Below are 18543 nucleotides of genomic sequence, written 5' to 3' on the forward strand. Positions count from 1 at the left end.
TCTCCATTAACTTTTAACTGACAAATCATGAATGAGTATTTTTGATTTAATGACATATTGCCATGAGTTGAGGTTTTTATATACGCCACACTTTGCAAAAACACTCTCAGATACAGTAAATATTATTATTTAATTATCAAAATAACGCAATTGTAAACACAACCAATCTAAAGCCAGGTTTTCTATTGCTTTTCGTCCCCTTGCAGTTTATCCCATCGATGTGTTCTGGGATCGTTAGCACAGCCTAGGGGGAAAAAAAAACACTGCTCCCTCCATCCGCTCTCAGCTAGTTTGGTCTAGTCAAAATGGCGAGCCTCATGTAGGGGTCGAGTGTGATTAACAGTCACATTTTCATCTCTTTTAGGCAGTTCATTTTCCGCCTTGGTAGCTCCCCTGACAGCCATGTTCGCAAACATAGCTCTGCGAACTGTTCTGAAGACGTCGGCCGGTGTTTTGCGGGAAAGCGGCGCTCTGTGCTCCGCTCTGTCGGCGAAACCCTTGGCATGTAGCTCGGCTTTACTAGCAGGACCGAGAGTTAGCTGTGGTAAGTGTACGCTGGACTGGAAGAACCCAAGATCGCTGGCCACATGTGTTTACAAAATAGTTGGCTAATATTAATATATATATGTGTATTATTCCAGGCTGTTAACAAAGCCTGTCTGTCGACTGCTAGCAAGAGCATCATTAGCTAGCTAACACCAACAGTGTTGACAGAGAGCTGCACGCTAGCTAACACGTTTGAGGAAAACGGAGAATACTGTCTGAATATCATTTAGTTTGTGCATAGTAACTGAGGATAATGAGTCCTTTCCCCTCCAGAAAGCCTATTTTCCTTTCCTAACTTGAACTTGTAACGTTGGATAAATGTGGCACATAAACAAATACAGCCAGTGACTCTGATACAGACTTCCTACAGCAATATCATTGGATAAGATTATTAGCCATAGTGTAGTACAATTTAGTCCTTACAACCTGGCCTACAAAATGGCACCACAGTACTGCTTGTAAACCTCATTTTAGAAAATACAGTTAAATATCCTGTCTTCATTATACGTCTTTGCCACAAGCGTTTGATAACCACTACTGAGGGATCATTGCAAACAGTGTGTATCTGCTAAACTAACAATGTCATAATATTCACAATAATGATGTCGGCCCCAAAAATGTATCATTGGTCACGCTGTATGATTTGGAGCACCTACATTTGCATTTAGGTGCAAGTTAATTTCCATAAAGCCAAAAGGATCTGTATTATTTAATTGGACTTAATTTATACCAGTGAGGGTTGTCAAAAAAGAAAAATAAGAGTCTGTTTCATGCAGTACAATTCAAAAGCACCATAAACTACGAAATTATTATAAATGTGAATGGAGACTTCTCATCGTCTGCCTTCACTGTGGCTTTGCAGCGGGAGCTAAACACCCTCCCAGTAAAGGCTGAAGACAAGGAGCTGAGGTTTATACTGAAAGCAACTGTGACAGCATGATTCGACAGCAAATCAAAAGCATTAGCAGCAGATGGTTAGTATGACACCTAGCTTGGATAGCAGTACACTGATCACAGAAAAAAGTAAGGTGAAAAACGACAATCAGTCAACAATTAAACAACTATTGCAAACATTACATCAACAAGACCATTATTTTGATAATGATAGTAATAACTTTATTTACACTATTCAGAATTAGTTAGGGTTATTGGGATATTTTAGTGTTTCACTTGATTGTTTATTCGTTGACATGTTTTTATTTTTATTTATATTTTATTTTCATCTGACCTGTATCTTTTTATCCATGCACATGTGTATATAAGCCGCCATATCTCAGTCTCCCTTACCAAGTTTGAGTTTTGAACGTAGCACCTTTTTAAAAACAGAGTTATAAAGAGCTTCACATGCAGCAGATCAACAAAGATTCACCAAATCAGGTTGATTAATACCCTTAACCCAATATACCCCATCTCTGAAGGAGGTTTGCTTTTTTGTTTCAACTTGACTAGTAGTTTCTGAGAATATCTTCTGTCTGTTCAATCTGATGCAATCTCATTTTGTATCAGGAGCATCTAGAGCAGCTTTGCATTCAAAATGCAAAAAAACAACATATAACCCCCCCCCCCCCCAAGTCTAGGTGATAACTTGTTTTCACACTGCTGCATCCTTTTCTCAGCTCACTAACAACCACAAAAACATCACCCCTTTATCAACCGGCACGCCTTGGAATCAGTTGACTTCTTCTTGCCGACCACTTCTCTCCTCAACTTTGTGACAAATGCTTGGAAATGATGAATCAAATGTCTGTCGGGACTACAGACTAAATTTGCTAAGAAATTAAAATAAATAAACAGTACAACACGATAGATAGCAAATCACTGGAAACACAAGTTACATGGAGCTGTTAAGGAAACAACATCATTTGTTGTTTTGATGATGCTGATACTGAAAACCACAAACGACTCACTTCATATAAATCACTAGTTGTGTTTTAACTGGAACAGCTATGTCACATAGATTATGTTGGCCGTGCTCTTAAATCATGCGGGTTAAACTTTTGTTTTGTTGTTTGTTCTCACAAAACAGAGTAGATATGTTCAACGTGCAGCTGTTGAGACGACAAAGCATCCCAGTGGTGCTAACAAATAACATTTACTGCTGATATTTCAGACCTCACTTCTGATCAGAACTAAGGGAGGTTTCTGTCCAAAGAAAGTTCTCAAACGCCCCATGAACACGTTCTGGGTTAGAAGTCCAAAATGTTACGACATGATGATATCATGATTATTCTACTGATTATTTTTATGATAAATCATTTGATTTAATCTGTAATGTGTCAGTCAAAGAAGCTATCCACGCATTAAACTAACTGTTGCGGGTGTGTTGCAAGGTGCCACTGCAGTCATGAGAGAAGAAGGTCCTGTACACTGCTGTAGCTCAGCACAATTTACTAATTCAGCTGATGTTTTCAGTGGAATTAATAAATTGTGATTTCTCAGGACTGCAGTGGCACTTTCCAACATGCCTGCAACTGAGCACTTTCCATGAGAGAGTTTCCCCAGTATAAAATTTCAAACAATGTGAAAAATGCTTCTTAGAACTTTCAGGAGCCTGACGTAATGTCCTCAGACTGCTTCTTTTGTCAAATCAACAGTCTAAACCCCAAAGACATTTTATATACTAACATATATGACTAAGAAAAGCAGCAAATCCTTACATTGAAGAAGCTGTAACCAGTGGATATTTGACATTTTGATGACTTAAACAAGTCATTGATTATCAAAGTAGCTGGCAATTTTCCTTCGATCGACTCACCAAGCCATTGATTAATTCTCGCAGCTCTAAATGAGATTGTAGTCAGTATCATTCCAGATTCACCACTTAATCGACCTCTGCCTTTGGGTGTCTCTGATTTCAAAGTTACATTGTTCAGAAAAGTGTTGGCCTCATTATGTCAGTGGTGTCATTTGTGGGCAAAAGATTTCCCTGCGAAACATCTTGACATACAAACCAGCTTTGAGAAGGTCACCACATGCATTTCTCAGAACTGTGACGGATGTCTTGATTCAGTCCTGTCGTGACTTCACCATCATATGAAGTTTCCATATACTTCACTGCAACCACTCATCCTTTGTCAAGCCAGTTAGTTGTGTGTCGAACAGATGTGATGTTTGCTTTGTCATCAACATTAGATCACCGCTGTGATAGCCATCATCACTGTGTTGTAATTGTTTTGGGGGGGTTTTGTGTCCACTCACGACACATGTCAATATATTTTTCCTCTCTCTTCTCAGTTGCTGGAAGTTTCGCTGTTCCACCACCAGTAAGACATTATGCCCGGGGTACAAAGATAAGGAAGACAGGTGTGTGATGAAGCTGCATTGTCACCAAAACATATTTTGTGACTTTTTAAATGTACTTTTATTATTTTTTTTATTTTGCTCTGCATCCAAACATTGTGTTTCTTCCAGTCCCTGTGAGCCAGCTCAGTGACCTTCCTCAGACAGCACTCATGATGGATTACGCAGCTGTACCCCTCGCTGAAACGTAACATACATATACACAGTCCTATAGAAGAAATGACTATTGAAAAATAATTGCGCTGCATTCACATATTTATTCATCTAACACAAGTATATTTTGTGTTAATAGGACAGACGATGTTGTCAAAAGACTTCTTTCGTTGGAGTTGGCGGGTCATGTGAGTTCTTGTGTCCCCACCGATCACCTTGTCATCTCTGCTTTCTTTTTTAACAATACTTTTGATGATTATGAATGCGGTTGTACAAATGTACACTGTCGTGCCACTTTCAGAGAGCTGAGTCATAACTGGTATTATTCTCTAATACGCTCTTTTCATGTCTGCAGCGCGAAAAGCTACGGCTGAAAAAGGAACAGCTGATCGCTAAAGTCCAGAGGGATGAGAACGACCACAGCTCAGTGGAAGTCCAGGGTGAGCTGTTTTTTTTTAATGCTGCACATAATGTTCTCACTGTCATACAAAGATTAGATACAGTGTATATCAACGTTTTCTTTTTTTTCAGTGGCCGTGTTGACTACAAGAATCCGCAACCTTCAGGAGCACTTGCTAAAACATCACAAGGTGACTGAAGCGAGTAGAATCAGCATCATTTTTCTCCCTCGCCAGCTGAACAGGAAGGTTTCGTTCTTGTTTAGACAGGTTTTATATTACAATCTTAGATGACGTGTCATGTCATAGGCCAGTCGATTTGCACCACTCGATATTTCATGTATGATTACGTCTCCCCGCATTTCCTCTCTGCCTTCCTCTGGTGTGAGGTATGCGTGTGCTACAGGATATCCTGTGTTACTCCCCCACATGAAATGAGAACATGCGTAGTCACAGACAAGGTCGGAAATTTCCATGTTACATCATACTTCGAACATTTTTGCTAAAATTGACATAGATACGAAGTAGAGGTTGCAACTGTTTAAGCTTTTTCATCATAAGCCTGACTCGTGTATTAACTGGGCTTTAACACCTCACATCTGAAGTCCGACTCCATTCTTAATGTGTTTTTTTTCCCATGTCAGGACAAAGCGAACAAGAGGCGAATGCTCATGGCCATTGACCAAAGGAAAAAGCTTTTGAAAAACCTGAGGTTGGTTCGCTATGACGCCTTTGAGAGGGTGTGCGAGCAGCTGGGCATCACTTACACCTTCCCTCCAGAGTACTACAGACGGGCCACTCGTCGCTGGCAGGCCAAGAAGGCCTTCTGTATTAAGGTAGCAAACAAATGACCACATTATTCTATTTACATCCATATTTGTGTGTATAAAAATATTAATGTTTTTTTTATTGGCAGTGTATAATAATGGTATCAATTTGAGAGTCATATCAAAAGACCTTTTACAAAAAAATGATTCCACACTAGTGAAGCGGTAGTTCATGCGGTGTCTGAGATCATTTCTCAGGCTTGCTGTAGGTTAAAGTGACTAACATGGTGAAGGTGTGATTTTGTGCCTCCACTGACACGCGGTGTCTGATGTGTTTTCACAGGTCTTCAAAGAAGTGCAGAAGCAGAAAGCAGAGCAGAGGCTGAAGATGAAGCAAAGCTTGGCCGAGGCAGCCGAGACAAAAACCGGTTGAGACGAATTAAAGACAATAAACTGTACAGTAGATTACAGAAAGTGATCCCAGATGCCTGTCTTAACTGACATCTTCACTGTTCCACCCTCAGATGATGTGATGGGGCATGTGGACCAACAGCTATTTTTTTCCTTTTTCATGTGTTGCCATCATATAACAATGTTTGCTTTTGCTTTCAAGTTGATGTCCGAAGTTAATGGAAATAAAATATGTCAGAAAGTTGTATTCAAATGGACTTTGGAATGTTATTTTTGCTGAAATATAAGACCTACTTAGCTGTTTTTAAAATTTATCAGCACAGAACATCTTAGGTGACCATTAATATCACTTGTCCAAGGTATTAACTGAAATAAGCAAACTCAAATTACCAGATGATTAGCACAAAGAAAAGCCCAGTGGCTGAGTTATCCATGATGGGCTGCAGCTTGAAAGACTTAGCAGTGACTCTTGTGGCAGGAAACCACTGCTGCTCTGCTCTATGTGGGCTTAGCATGTCCACAATGTTGCAGATCTGGCCATGATGTCAGAACTGGTGTTTTTCCGTCAGCAGTCAGAGGCACATTTCGTGACATTAAATCATTTTTCAATCTAGAGCTATTGCATAATGTTACACTTTAAGCAGTTTCAATATCAGGACTAGACTGTTTCTGTGCTGTTTTGTGCAGAAATTCCCATCATACCAGCACACTTCATTAGCTTTAGTAGCATCTAGTGATATTGTGACATGACTGAGCACTGTTTGATTGGCCTGAGGCTCAAGTGTTTGTGGAGAAAAAGAAACAGTAGCATGAACATCTGCACAATCTGACGAGTCCACTGCAAAGACATTTGAGAATCTTATGAAGTTACATTATTGTAGACTTCTTGAAGAAATGAATATGCAACAGGTTTGTTGGAGGAAGGTGCAACTTGGAAACAGTGAGGGGAACTCCCACGCACTGTCTCACTTCATGCCGAAATATTAATTTGATTTACAACGCTGGATGTTCAACAGGCCTGGAGGATGTGTTCAGATGAATAAGCGTGACACTTGTGTGGGAGCTCTTCTCCTTGTTCATTTTTTAATTGACTGCCAGAGAGGTGTTTATAAATCAGATGGTTTTCAGAGGGCTGTACAGGTGGAGGAGCTGCATTATATTGCAATGTGAAAAATGAGTGATCCAGTAAAGCATCACTGTAATCTGTGGCCCCAGTGACAAGCCACATAAACAAGATTTCATTTCAATAAATCCATATCTCACCTAATGACTTTACATCAATATTTTCAGGTATTTATGACCTGATTATCTGAAAACTAACAAAAACATCCTGGGGGAAGATGCATATGGACACTTTGTTTCCCTCAATCAAATAACAAGTCTGCTGCTATATGAGATTCTGCATTTGTTCAACTCCTGTGTGCATTTGCTCTTCATTTTTACAAACAGCGGTGGCATGTCGGTTGATTAAAAACTGTGTCAATCTGTGTGACAAAAGAGTCACAGTGCACTTGTGGCTGTTCTATGAAAGCGTCGTCTAGAAAAAGGTTCTGACAACTGTTGCATGAGTTCCTTTGAACTGTGCTGATCTAATACGAGATAGAGAGAAGCCTTCACCTCCGACAACAGATATATGCATGCACGGATCTACAGCTGTCAGAGATCATACCCACTATCAGCATCAGAGCAAGGTAATGATTCTCGTTAATAGTCTGAAGTTTGTCAGTGAATCGTCACAGATCTTTGTCATCCTCAGAAACAGCAGTCTGTTGGCAAACCAGTGTTGTACATCTCATGCTCGTCACAGCTTCCTGTGTGGTGTGCAGCTTGTCACTCTGATCAGAGGGAGAGCACACTGACAGACTCTTCTGGTAAGTGTGACGGCTTTTTTTCTTCTCCTTCTCACAGAAGGTTAACTTCAACATTCGGTCACAATATTGTTACTCTGATATTGCTCTTGAAATGTATTTGCAAAACATTCGTAGTTTGTGTTCTATAAAAGCTGTGCATTCACGACAAACTTGTTTTGATGGCACTGATACAAGATAACTTCTCATGCTCTTTTGTACTGCAGGTGAAGTAATGCCTCCGAAGTCTTTGTATATAAAAAGTTGACATATTGCATAAATAGGTGTTTACAAAAGCTTACAGTTTGTTCATGGTCTGACCATCCATACATGACTATGGTGACCTTTCAGCCACATTAGCTTACGTTTATATACTTGTCTTGTGGTCTAGTGTTGTCCTAAGTGAGTGTAGACTATATACAGACAAAAACACCTAAAAGGGTGACATTCCAAAATTGCGTTCTTTTTCAATTTCATTTTTCCGAGTCTAGTTTGACAATTTTCGAACACTTGCACCTGGTCAAAAAGTATTTTCTGTGCAACACTGATAGATGGAAGCCGAACTGTTACACCGATCACATTGAGAGGCGATATTCTTATACAAGTACAATAGAATACACTACCATGCAAAACTGTTGTCAGTTAATCAGCTTGTAGATCACAAAATCTCTTAAAGCTCTTGTTTTTATGTCCTCTTCTTTGTCGATGAATAAGTTCATTTAAAGTCAGTCACATAACATGCTTTCCAGGGTGATTCATGAGTGATAACGTGGCTGTATGAAGAACTTTAATGTTATGTTTTAGAGATATTCTCCAATGGGTAGCGCTGGAATATCTTAGTTAAAGGCCGACCTCTGAATGACTCTATGGAAAGTAAAACTGTGACATTTCCTACTCAGGAAATCCAGAGCATCACATTTAAGTACATGTGACAAAATGTGAAAACGATTGTGGCAGAAAGATTAATTCCTTTCTCTTTTTTTCTGCTTTTCCACAGGTGAACGGTTCTTTAACAAGGCGGCTGAATCAAAAACAAGCAGATCCAGTAATTCAAAATGTCAAACCCGGTGGTCACCCATCAACCAGGCGCAGGCGGCTATGGGACAAATGTCCAAACAGGAGAGTGGAGCACCGGCCTGTGCTCCTGCTGCAGTGATATCTTTGTCTGTGAGTATCGTTCATCAGGCGTAAATTTGACAAAGACAGGCGCACTTTCACGTTTTTATCTTTTTTTTTTTTTCACTTTCAAAAGTTCACAGTGAAATAATACTCCTCTGTTTTGCAGGTGCTCTTGGTTTTTTCTGTCCGTTTGCATTGAGCTGCTACACGGCAAGTAAATATGGAGAAAACTGCTGTTTGGGTTGTTTGCCAGGAGGCATGACAGCCATGAGGACTCATATGAGACTGACCTATGGTATTCAGGTGAGCTGCTCATGTCCTAATGGCATATTCCTAAACTCTTTGGAGTACCCTTTCTCTTCATTTTTTAGGTGCAACATCCAAAGTCCATTCAGTCTCACACAGGAAGACTGATATGTTTTTCAATAACTTGACTCTTATGAAAGAGAGATTTCATGAACATAGGAAGTGTTGGGTGGTGCTGTAGTTGAGAAACCCCTAACTGCAGAATATTTCCTCATCCAGGGTCAGTGTTCAGTGTTCTGATTTTGTTGCAATCTTTTACCCACAGGGAACAATAATAAATGACGCCTTGATGACCTGTTGCTGCGGGCTTTTTGAGACATGCAGGATGGCTCGAGAAGTCCGTATCAGGAATGGGGAAATTACACCATAACAAGACATGAAGAATTCTAGCCCACACAGCATTTTCCTTTTGTTGATGATGCCTGGAAGTTATTTGTTTATTCCTGTAGCAGGCCTACCTTTTATGCAGACAGCAAAGAAAAGAATAGCTAGTGAATTATGCAATTCGTTATATCAAATGTGATTTCGCATGTAGCACTGTATGTACTCACGTAACCGTCGACACTTATCTGCATTTTTGTAAATAAACTGCATTTCAACTGTTTTATGTATCCTGTGTGGATTATTTGAGTGGATATACTCTGTTTGAGGCTAGAAAGGTGGCAGGGTCTGCCATAATTAAGCAAAGGAAAACAGTAGGACTTTGTATTTTCCTTTAGGGTCAGTTTGTTTATTCAGTTAATTCATTCATGAAAATTTAGAGTTTGTTTGTTTTGTTTGTTTAGTCATAAAAAGTCAGATCTTTCTCGTCTTAATAAAATGTCTTCTCCAAAACCACATATCGCCCCTTTAAACTGAAAGTATCATATCTGCCCGACCCCTCCTCCTTCCTATACGTCATAACGTACAGCCCTCTGATTGGCCGTTCGTTTCGTGGCCTGGCAACCGCAAGAGGCTTTACCAAACAGTCAGACCCCCTGTCGGCAAGCACTCTAAGCTAGCTAAATTCGCTAGCTGCCTACGTTTTCTAGAGGGATTCAACCGTCCAAAACCCACCATGTCTTCAAGGACTCTGCCTCTGCTATTCATCAACCTCGGCGGAGAGATGCTTTACATCCTGGACCAGCGGCTCCGAGCTCAGAATATCCCCGCTGACAAAGCTAAGAAAGGTTAGCTAACTTAGCTTAGCAGCTATCCAGACAACAACATAAATGTCACCCTGCAGTAAAACGTTCGTGTTCACATACGCTGCGATGAATGCACACCCAGCTCGGTTGTGTGTTCCGTTACTATGTTGTAAACTAATGATTTATACATACATAATTGTGCGTGAGTCATACAAAGTCTATGCACAGACAAGTGAAGAGTATTATGTATTGGTCAATTGGCTGTGTTTAGTTAAGATCACAAGTCACCAACATAGCAGTCTGGTTTGTAGTTACAGTTTTTAGTTTGGAATTTCCAGTGCTCCATTAAATTGATAAATGGGCAACTGTTCTAAAGCAGGGTGCAAAAGATAGCCTGACTATCATCTCAAGCTTGACTACCACAAAATGACATTAGATGGTGCACAGCCACATTGTATATGCAGAGGAGGAGAGAGGGACATCTATTTTTTTATTGGTCATGTCTCATTATTTCATCCAATCTAATATGGTTATGAGAACAATATATCATTTATATATCTCCTTTTCAATTCATAATGTTTGCACCATAGCTGGCTGGATAGACGAGGACAGAAGGAGAGGTATCACTACGGAGCTTTTCACTGATGCATTAGTAGCTCCTTGCTCTGCTTTGGCCTAGACAGGAGCAACATGCTAAACAAACAATAGGATTTTATACATAGACAGATGACACTTCATATGCAAAAGTACTGCAAGGAACTTTCAACTTCTTATGAATGACCATCGGCCAGATCGGCTAGTTCTGTAATGTGTAGTTATTTCTAACTACACCAATATAAGTCATAAAGTTAAAAAAAAATTTAAAATTTAAAAAATGGCACAGTGCTGTGGAGTCTGTTGGTACAGTACAACACCAAAACAAAGTTTTGACTCATCTTTTTTTCAGACTCGACAAAAAAATCAAGAAAGTTCCTTGAAGTAGCTTGAACAGCTAAGCAACAAATGTTCTGGTGTTGTCTCTGCACCCGGGTACATCATGTATGTCTTTAGGTTACTAAAATGCTCATGCCCTGGCCACACACTTCACTTCATTTTTTTATGCTCACCTTAAAATGATGAAGGGAGAAATTTGAAAAACTTGATTCTGTTCATCAAATGAAAGAGCATTTCAAGCTACCAAATAGGCCCATGTAGCACATATGACACAGCATCCCCTAGTTAACTCAAAACAAAAATGCATTGCATTTGTTTTTCTGCAAATACCAAAAATCTTATCTGGGGTCACCACACTTCATGCATCTGCCGTGAGCAGTGTCTCATTTTCACAGCTCCTATTTTTGTATGTGAACTGTGGCTTCCTTGTGGGTAAGTACCAGAAAATACCACATAGTCTCGCAGTGTTAAGAAAGTATATTTGCCTCACCCTTGAGCTGGTAAAAAGCTTTTAAAATGTTGGGGAAGAAGGTGAAGTTACCTAATAGGTTTGCCTTCTGAAAGTCACAACATTGCTTAAAATCCCTTTTGCCAATTGCAAAAGTGATTGGTAGAACTAATCAAAGCAGATTTAAAAAAAAAAAAAATCTGGGTTATGTTCAAACAGGAAAAAACGTCCTACCTAGCTGTTTAGATGCTACTCGATTACTTGATGGCTTTCAGCACTGCTGCTTTATTAGGGCTTTTGGGTTAGGCTTTGGATGAGATGGTTTTGCCCGACATAGTACAGTATAGAATGCTCATCTGCCTGCTTCTGAGTCTACAGTGTGGAAAGTACTTTTTGTCTAACCCCATTTAATTATTTGTGCACTCTTTCTGTTGTACTGTTTGCCTGATTAGTTATGAATGACATCATCACCACAATGTTCAACAAAAAGTTCCTTGAAGAGCTTTTCAAGCCGCAGGAGCTTTACTCCAAAAAGGCCCTGAGGACTGTGTTTGACAGACTGGCCCATGCCTCTATAATGAGACTCAATCAAGCCAGCATGGACAAGGTAAGTCGTCATGTATCCAGATGTAGCCCACTTCTACAGCTCTATATCATGTTGTATCCCACACGTCTTGCTTTTTTTAATTCTAATTTTGATTTTCACTTTAGTACTCAAAGTTTTCCACACATTATCTTATATTTCATATATTGCTGTATATGGCTCCCTCTGCTGTTTATTATATAACAATAGCATTCATTTTATTCTGCTGGATGAGTCAGTGGAGTCATGCACGTCTCCCTCCTCACAGCTCTATGACTTGATGACCATGGCTTTCAAGTACCAGGTGCTTCTCTGTCCCCGACCCAAGGACATCCTGCTTGTCTCTTTCAACCACATGGATGCGATCAAAGACTTTGTGAAAGACACTCCCAGCATTTTCGGCCAGGTTGACGAGACATACCAACAGCTCATAGAGGTATGACACATCCCTTTACTTGCTTCACGTATGTACAGGAATGGGTAGCGAAGTTGCAGGTGAGCTGTTGGGATTTCCTGAAGTGTGCTGCAAGAGCTTTTAGTTGTATTTGAACAAAGTTTGGTTAAAACCATTGCTAAGTACACCAAGACAGAAGAGAAAAGGGACACAAGGTCAAATGTAAACATCTTCTTTTTGTTTAGTCATACATAGTCAGCTGCAGAGTATAGAGCTGACTTGTCAGGATCGCAACTGATGATACATATGAGTCATTATTGTTCCTCAAACGGGGTTTAAAAAACTGCCAAGTAGTACATCTTGTATGACCAAAGAGGAAACACATCAGTCAGTGGTGAAGGTGTCATAGCAAGTTAGTATGAAGTTTCACACAGCAGACTGGTCAAAGCAAGAGAAAAAACATCCAATTCAACTTCATACTGACTGCAATAGAGGCATTTAATTTATGCAGTGACTTATTTAAAACATGGATACACAGTTTTTGAAGTTAATTTTACTATTTTGTATTGACTCCTCTGGTTTAATATATGGAACGATGCAAGGAATACATTATGCTGTCATAATATCAAACAATTGACACAACAATTACAGATATAGTATCTACAGAATCACTGCACACATTACGCTGCTAATTTATCAGTGGGGCCTAAGTAGATGTGTTTTATCAAAGTTATAAAAAAAGTCAGTTATTTTTCATTCTTTTTATTTATTTATTTATTTATTTATTTATGTATTCATTTATTTATTTATTTATTAGATGTATACACCCTTGTCTAGTGGAGACTTCCAGCTGATCAGACAAACTCTCCTCATCTTCTTCCAAGACATGCATATAAGAGTAAGTTTAATATTCAAATATGTCTTAATTGGCCAGAGGAAAGTATATTTTTCATTTGTGTTTAATTTTCCTTACAAGCCTGTCTCTGTGTATTCTTCTATGCCAGGTGTCCATTTTCCTTAAGGACAAAGTGCAGAACTCCAACGGCCGCTTTGTACTCCCCACCAGCGGTCCTGTGCCTTATGGAACACTAGTCCCTGGCCTGATAAGGTACCACAGTGTACAGTTCTTTTCACTCGCCTTTGGTCTTCTTTTTTTTTTTGATGATCTCTAATGTTTGCCCATTTGGTCTTTCATATGTTTGCTGGTCTTACCCAGACACTGTGATCTTAAGTGAAGCAGGACTGTCGGCAGCTAATTGCATTACAGAGGTTTTGTTGAACAAGCATTTGTGGGCTAATTTTAGATGTGTCACATGTTTAGCTTGGATCAAATTACTGAGGGATTGTATGTGCACTGTGAAACATTGAAAACATACGAAGAAACAATAGCTCACACGTTGAACCCTTGATCTATGAGAGTGTATCTAAGCAACAAAGGTCTCAGTCAGACCAAATCAGGCTTTGTGGAGAAAACACCAGTCTGGTGTTGCTGTGCGTGGAAACAAAGTGTATTGAGTGTCAATAATAGTTTGTATTTTGCATCTGGTAATTCCAGGATGTTTAGCTGTACAGGTGAAGAGACGACAAGGCTGCAGTTCGCTAATGGAGGAAACTACACTGCTGCTCTGCGGGAAGGATCATTTGAGATGTTTGGAGACAGGGTCACCAAACTAGGCACAAATATGTAAGACGTACAGAAGATTTACATGAACATGACTTGGTGGTACTGTAATTATGCAATTGAAGTTGGCTGTTGATGATTTTCTTAAATCATGATCATAAAATATACTGTATATAAATACTAAGTCACTGGCAACTGAACTTCATGTTTAGAGTCTGTTTTGAAAAGGTGACTGATGATTTCAAGTGACTTTTGGGGAATCATATGTATTTAAACTTAAGTTCTTTGATATCAAATGATTTTATTAGATCACACTGTGAACACTGGGACTGGGACTTTCCACTCGTTACTAAAAAAGTATAACATCAGACTGAACCAGAAAGCCGGATAACCTCATCATGTCATCTGACTTTATGCCATGATGGTGTGTCAGTATGTCTAACATACTGCAACAAATCACACATGTAAATTGTAAATAAAACTTGACTTGTGCACGGTATCTCCAGCACTATATTGTGTGGTTGTAAGTGTTAATTCTCTTTCTTCTTTTTTTTTTCAAATCCCTTAATTCAGGTACAGTGTAAGTCGGCCTGTGGAAACCCACATGTCTGGAACATCTAAGAATTCTGCTCAGCACACTAAGGTGAAACGGCTTCACTCTCAGCACTGCAAATATTAATGATTTTACTCACACAGAAAATGTCATGCACTGAAGCAAGATGTTGAAGGCTCTGTTTCCACAGTAAATAATGCATGCACAGGAATCTGGCAGTGTGACCCTGGTCCAGATGTTAATGAGCCATTGTGTGTCAACAGGTCAACGCTGCTCCCAACCCTCTGGCTAAAGAGGAGCTGAATCTGTTGGCCAAGTTAATGGGAGGGCTAGAGGTTCAGAAACCAGGGGGGAATGCAGACAGCGGCTTCAGAGTCAACCTCTTTGCCACTGATGAGGAAGAAGAGTGAGTCACCTTATTTGTGTTTATACAGCACTTGATCAATTGAAACTGCTGCTTACGTGGTGTAAAAAAAACATTTAATTTGTGGTGATTACTCAAAGCTAACGTCGCAACTTCCTTTATCACAGAGAGGCTCTCATATCAAGACCAGACGAGCTTTCATATGGAGTCATAAAAATCCAAGCAACAAAGGTAAATCTTTGTTATCTGCTTCTTTCAGTAGGAACTGGATGTCCCTGTATTTGTGTAATGGAAAACCAAAAATTAACTGCACACTTAATGACAAATGGTCTGACTGTGCATCTGTCATCCAAGGACAGGTGCAGACTTCAAGACACTGAAAATGTCAGAGTTGCTGTGTTGCTCAAACCACAAGACATTATTTTGCCACTGACTGTTGTCATGTGACATCACGGTGCACAAACTACACAGCTGATCCCAGGCAAATTGTATTGATAACAAGTTTCCTCCAGTTGGAGAGATCTGCAACAGGAGCTAATGTTCATGATAGCTGACAAAAACACAAGCAAGATGTCAGTGTCCACTCTATCTTAAGAGCTTTAGTTCCTATTTTTGCCGTCTTTGTAGCCATGGTGTTTGCTCTGTTTTTTTCGGCTTTTTGGCACCGCTGTCTTCCACAGGGGCTCTTATTAGATACTCTTCTCCTCCCATCTCAGACTTGTCTTTAGTGTGCCCCAACAAGCGCTTCTTGTTTTTGGTAATCATGAATCAAAACTAACGTAGTATCTGGGACAGCTCTCAATGTGGTCAATACTTGTTTCAAAACCTCTTGAACTAGGACCACTAAAAAAAAAAAGCAAATTTTTGATGTAGTCTGCACTCCCACCACCTCTCACAACTATGGCTGTCTTTTACACTTGATGAGCAACCCCTTATCATTGGACTCTGAATTTTACTGATCTCAGTGACAGGCTTAAGGATAAAAAGTCAATAATCAGAGACTGGCTTTACCAGACTAACAAGATTTACTGTAACGAGGTGTAAGTCCCTGTGATGACCACTGTGATTGGTGGATAATATTGTCTTCCAGGACCAGCAGGCCAATGCAGAGCTGGCCAAGATCATGGGGGAGTTCACAGAGTCTGGGGATCCATCTCCCGGTGCCAGCAGCAAAGGAGACGACCTTCTGGCCATGATGGACGGCCTGTGACATCCTGACGGAAATCCCCCAGTGGTCGGGGCACAATGCATCATCACCAGCCTGTTCTACTGTAGACCAGTATGCTGTCTGTACTGGCAAATGCACTGCAGCAACCTCACAATGCAGCCAGAAAACCTTCTTGTTTGGCTGCCGATGTGCAGATGTGCAGATGTGAGTGGGTGTTTCCACTGGCTGTGAAATGATGAACTGCAAATTTGCATAGTTAAATAATTAAGGATGTGGTGAGCCGAGCTTTGAGTTGCAGTGCACTGTAATAGCATGTTTGCTTCAAACTGAGAAGAGTTTCAGTGCATCAAATCATACAGTAGGTATGTATCAGTGTGTTGATCATGTGTATGTGTTAATGGAAAAACATCTCTTTAATGTCAAGGTGTTTTTAAATTCACGCTGCACTGCGGTACACACAAAAACACATTCCTTTATTTACACACAATGTTGTGTATCTTAAATGAGTAGAATACATCACAGTTTTAGATGCTCTACTGGCAAGTACTCCATACTTCCATGTATGTTTTATAAACCAGTGTAAAGAAGGAGTTTCTTAACTTCCTCTGTATTCTTATGAACAAGTAATTAAATTTGATTTGGGGGGGAATCGGAGGAAACCCAAGTGCTCTTTCTAATGTGATTCAGATCCCCTGAAATCTTTATTTTGGTAAGAATTCTGTTTATCTTGCATCATGTGAGCATCAACTTGTTAGACATTTCCCACTACCCTGTGATGTCTCTGGATTTTGAGCTATGATCCAGAAATGTGCTCACCGATCAGCATATTATTTTAATATAGAGAAATGCAATATAAAGAATTGTCTGATATGTAAATATGTTTATTGCATACTTTATTTATTTGAATGTATCATTTTCTGTGTACAAAGAAATACATATAGCTGCATTTGTTAAATTGTTGAATGTCCAATGTAGGATTTTTAATAAATAGCTGGGAAAAAAAACATGGTTTTCACACATATCATTGTATGAAACGTTAGATCCGCTTGTGTACTGATGCAATGGTGTGTTAATGATGGCATGAACCTTGTAACAGCTTGGTGTAGTTGACAAGGGACGACGGTAGGGGGCGCTGTCTGGCCTTTATAAACTTGTACTGTGTGTGGTCTGTTCAAGGTGACAGCCACACATTCTGAGTGTGTTTTACTATTCAGTCAGGTTAATGCAGGCGTATTTAAAACAAGGTTGTTGTTTTATTTATATCTGTGAATGTGGAATTTGCTTAAAATGTCAAACAACAAATATGTGAATGATTTTATATTTATTTATACTTCCTTATTTAACCAGATAATTAAAAGCAATATGCGTGAATGCAATCCACAATTAAACCCCTACAATTAGAACTGCTTGATGTGCCCAATATATCTGTGTGCAGTCTGCCTGCAGACAGCAGGTCTCAAAAGTCAGACTCGGTCTGCACTCCCCCAGTCAACCACACTCAGACACACACACATGCAGACACACACAAACACGCTGCATACCATGCAGGCAAAACATGCTGAGACATTTGTCTGAATTGATCTGCGGGTGGAGTTCTCTGGTGAGGTCTTCCCAATAGTCATGGCAAAGGCAAGACAAGAAACACTACATGCCCTAAGGTTATAACCTACCTGGAAAACAAACAGAAACTGGAGCTCATGCCAGTCATCCTGTAAAACTGGAGTCAACCAACCTCACTGTAAAACAGTGTAATGTGGTTCAACCCTGCAAAATTGCCAATTGATTGTATCAACAGGTCTATTTAGTGGCTTAAATAACAGCACAAAGGTGGCTTTTTACAATGCAAGGGAGAACTTACACCGCTTGTTCCATTAGGGTCACAATTACAAAAAATTGAATCTACAAAGTCCTGGCCATCGTTTCTCTTAACATTACACAAAAAGACCATGTCTCTCATGCACAGACCCTGCATTTTGAGATATGATTCAGTTTCCCCTTTAAAAGCTGTGGGTAGGACACTGTAAAGCCGCAGCTTGACAAATGTTTCATGTGGCCGGGGGCATATGCTCTACTGAGTCAAGTCAGGAAGTCTAGAGCAACTCAAGTAACCCTTTGCCATTTTTGCTTACCCTCTCTATGTCTATCACACCTGCCCACTGCTCTGAAACTCGTAGCCGTGGGTGGTATTTGAGATTAATCAGGGAGTCTAAATTGATAACATAGGTGGGCTTTTCTAAATGTCACTGCATGTCATTCAAAAAAATATGCCTGCTGAGTAGATGAGTAACAACTTGTGGTGGTGTTGGCTTTGAAGCCATATCTAACTGCAATTTCCACACACGTGGCATTGATCTCGAAATACTACGGTGGGACAAGGAGTCCCAAATACTGAAAATAAAATGCTTTATCAGATGAGTGCTGATTGAACGCAGTGATGCACAATTTTGCTGAGTAGTGTATAGTGATAGTATAGTAGTGTAGTGAGTGGTGTATGATGTGTCTCAT

At 39.8% G+C, this 18543-nt stretch overlaps 3 protein-coding genes across 3 annotated transcripts; all 3 read left to right on the forward strand.

The window, feature by feature from the left end:
• Window positions 1–272: 272 nt before the first annotated feature.
• mrps15 (mitochondrial ribosomal protein S15) lies at window positions 273–5828 on the forward strand. Its single transcript, XM_037075998.1, has 8 exons — window positions 273–544; window positions 3781–3849; window positions 3958–4033; window positions 4139–4187; window positions 4355–4439; window positions 4531–4589; window positions 5042–5233; window positions 5508–5828. The coding sequence occupies exons 1-8, from the start codon at window positions 403–405 to the stop codon at window positions 5595–5597; spliced, it is 762 nt and encodes a 253-aa protein (XP_036931893.1). The 5' UTR covers window positions 273–402; the 3' UTR covers window positions 5598–5828.
• A 1467-nt stretch (window positions 5829–7295) lies between these two features.
• Window positions 7296–9451, forward strand: LOC119006097 (cornifelin homolog). Its single transcript, XM_037074464.1, has 4 exons — window positions 7296–7446; window positions 8420–8589; window positions 8708–8844; window positions 9113–9451. Exons 2-4 carry the CDS (start codon window positions 8478–8480, stop codon window positions 9215–9217), a joined length of 354 nt encoding a protein of 117 aa, XP_036930359.1. The 5' UTR covers window positions 7296–7446; window positions 8420–8477; the 3' UTR covers window positions 9218–9451.
• Window positions 9452–9777: 326 nt separating this feature from the next.
• oscp1b (organic solute carrier partner 1b) lies at window positions 9778–17042 on the forward strand. Its single transcript, XM_037075912.1, has 10 exons — window positions 9778–10016; window positions 11808–11962; window positions 12207–12374; window positions 13150–13230; window positions 13337–13440; window positions 13888–14016; window positions 14527–14596; window positions 14770–14912; window positions 15038–15101; window positions 15961–17042. Exons 1-10 carry the CDS (start codon window positions 9905–9907, stop codon window positions 16078–16080), a joined length of 1146 nt encoding a protein of 381 aa, XP_036931807.1. The 5' UTR covers window positions 9778–9904; the 3' UTR covers window positions 16081–17042.
• The last annotated feature ends 1501 nt before the right edge of the window (window positions 17043–18543 follow it).

Source organism: Acanthopagrus latus, chromosome 17, assembly GCF_904848185.1.
Source record: "Acanthopagrus latus isolate v.2019 chromosome 17, fAcaLat1.1, whole genome shotgun sequence".
Lineage (NCBI taxonomy): Eukaryota > Metazoa > Chordata > Actinopteri > Spariformes > Sparidae > Acanthopagrus > Acanthopagrus latus.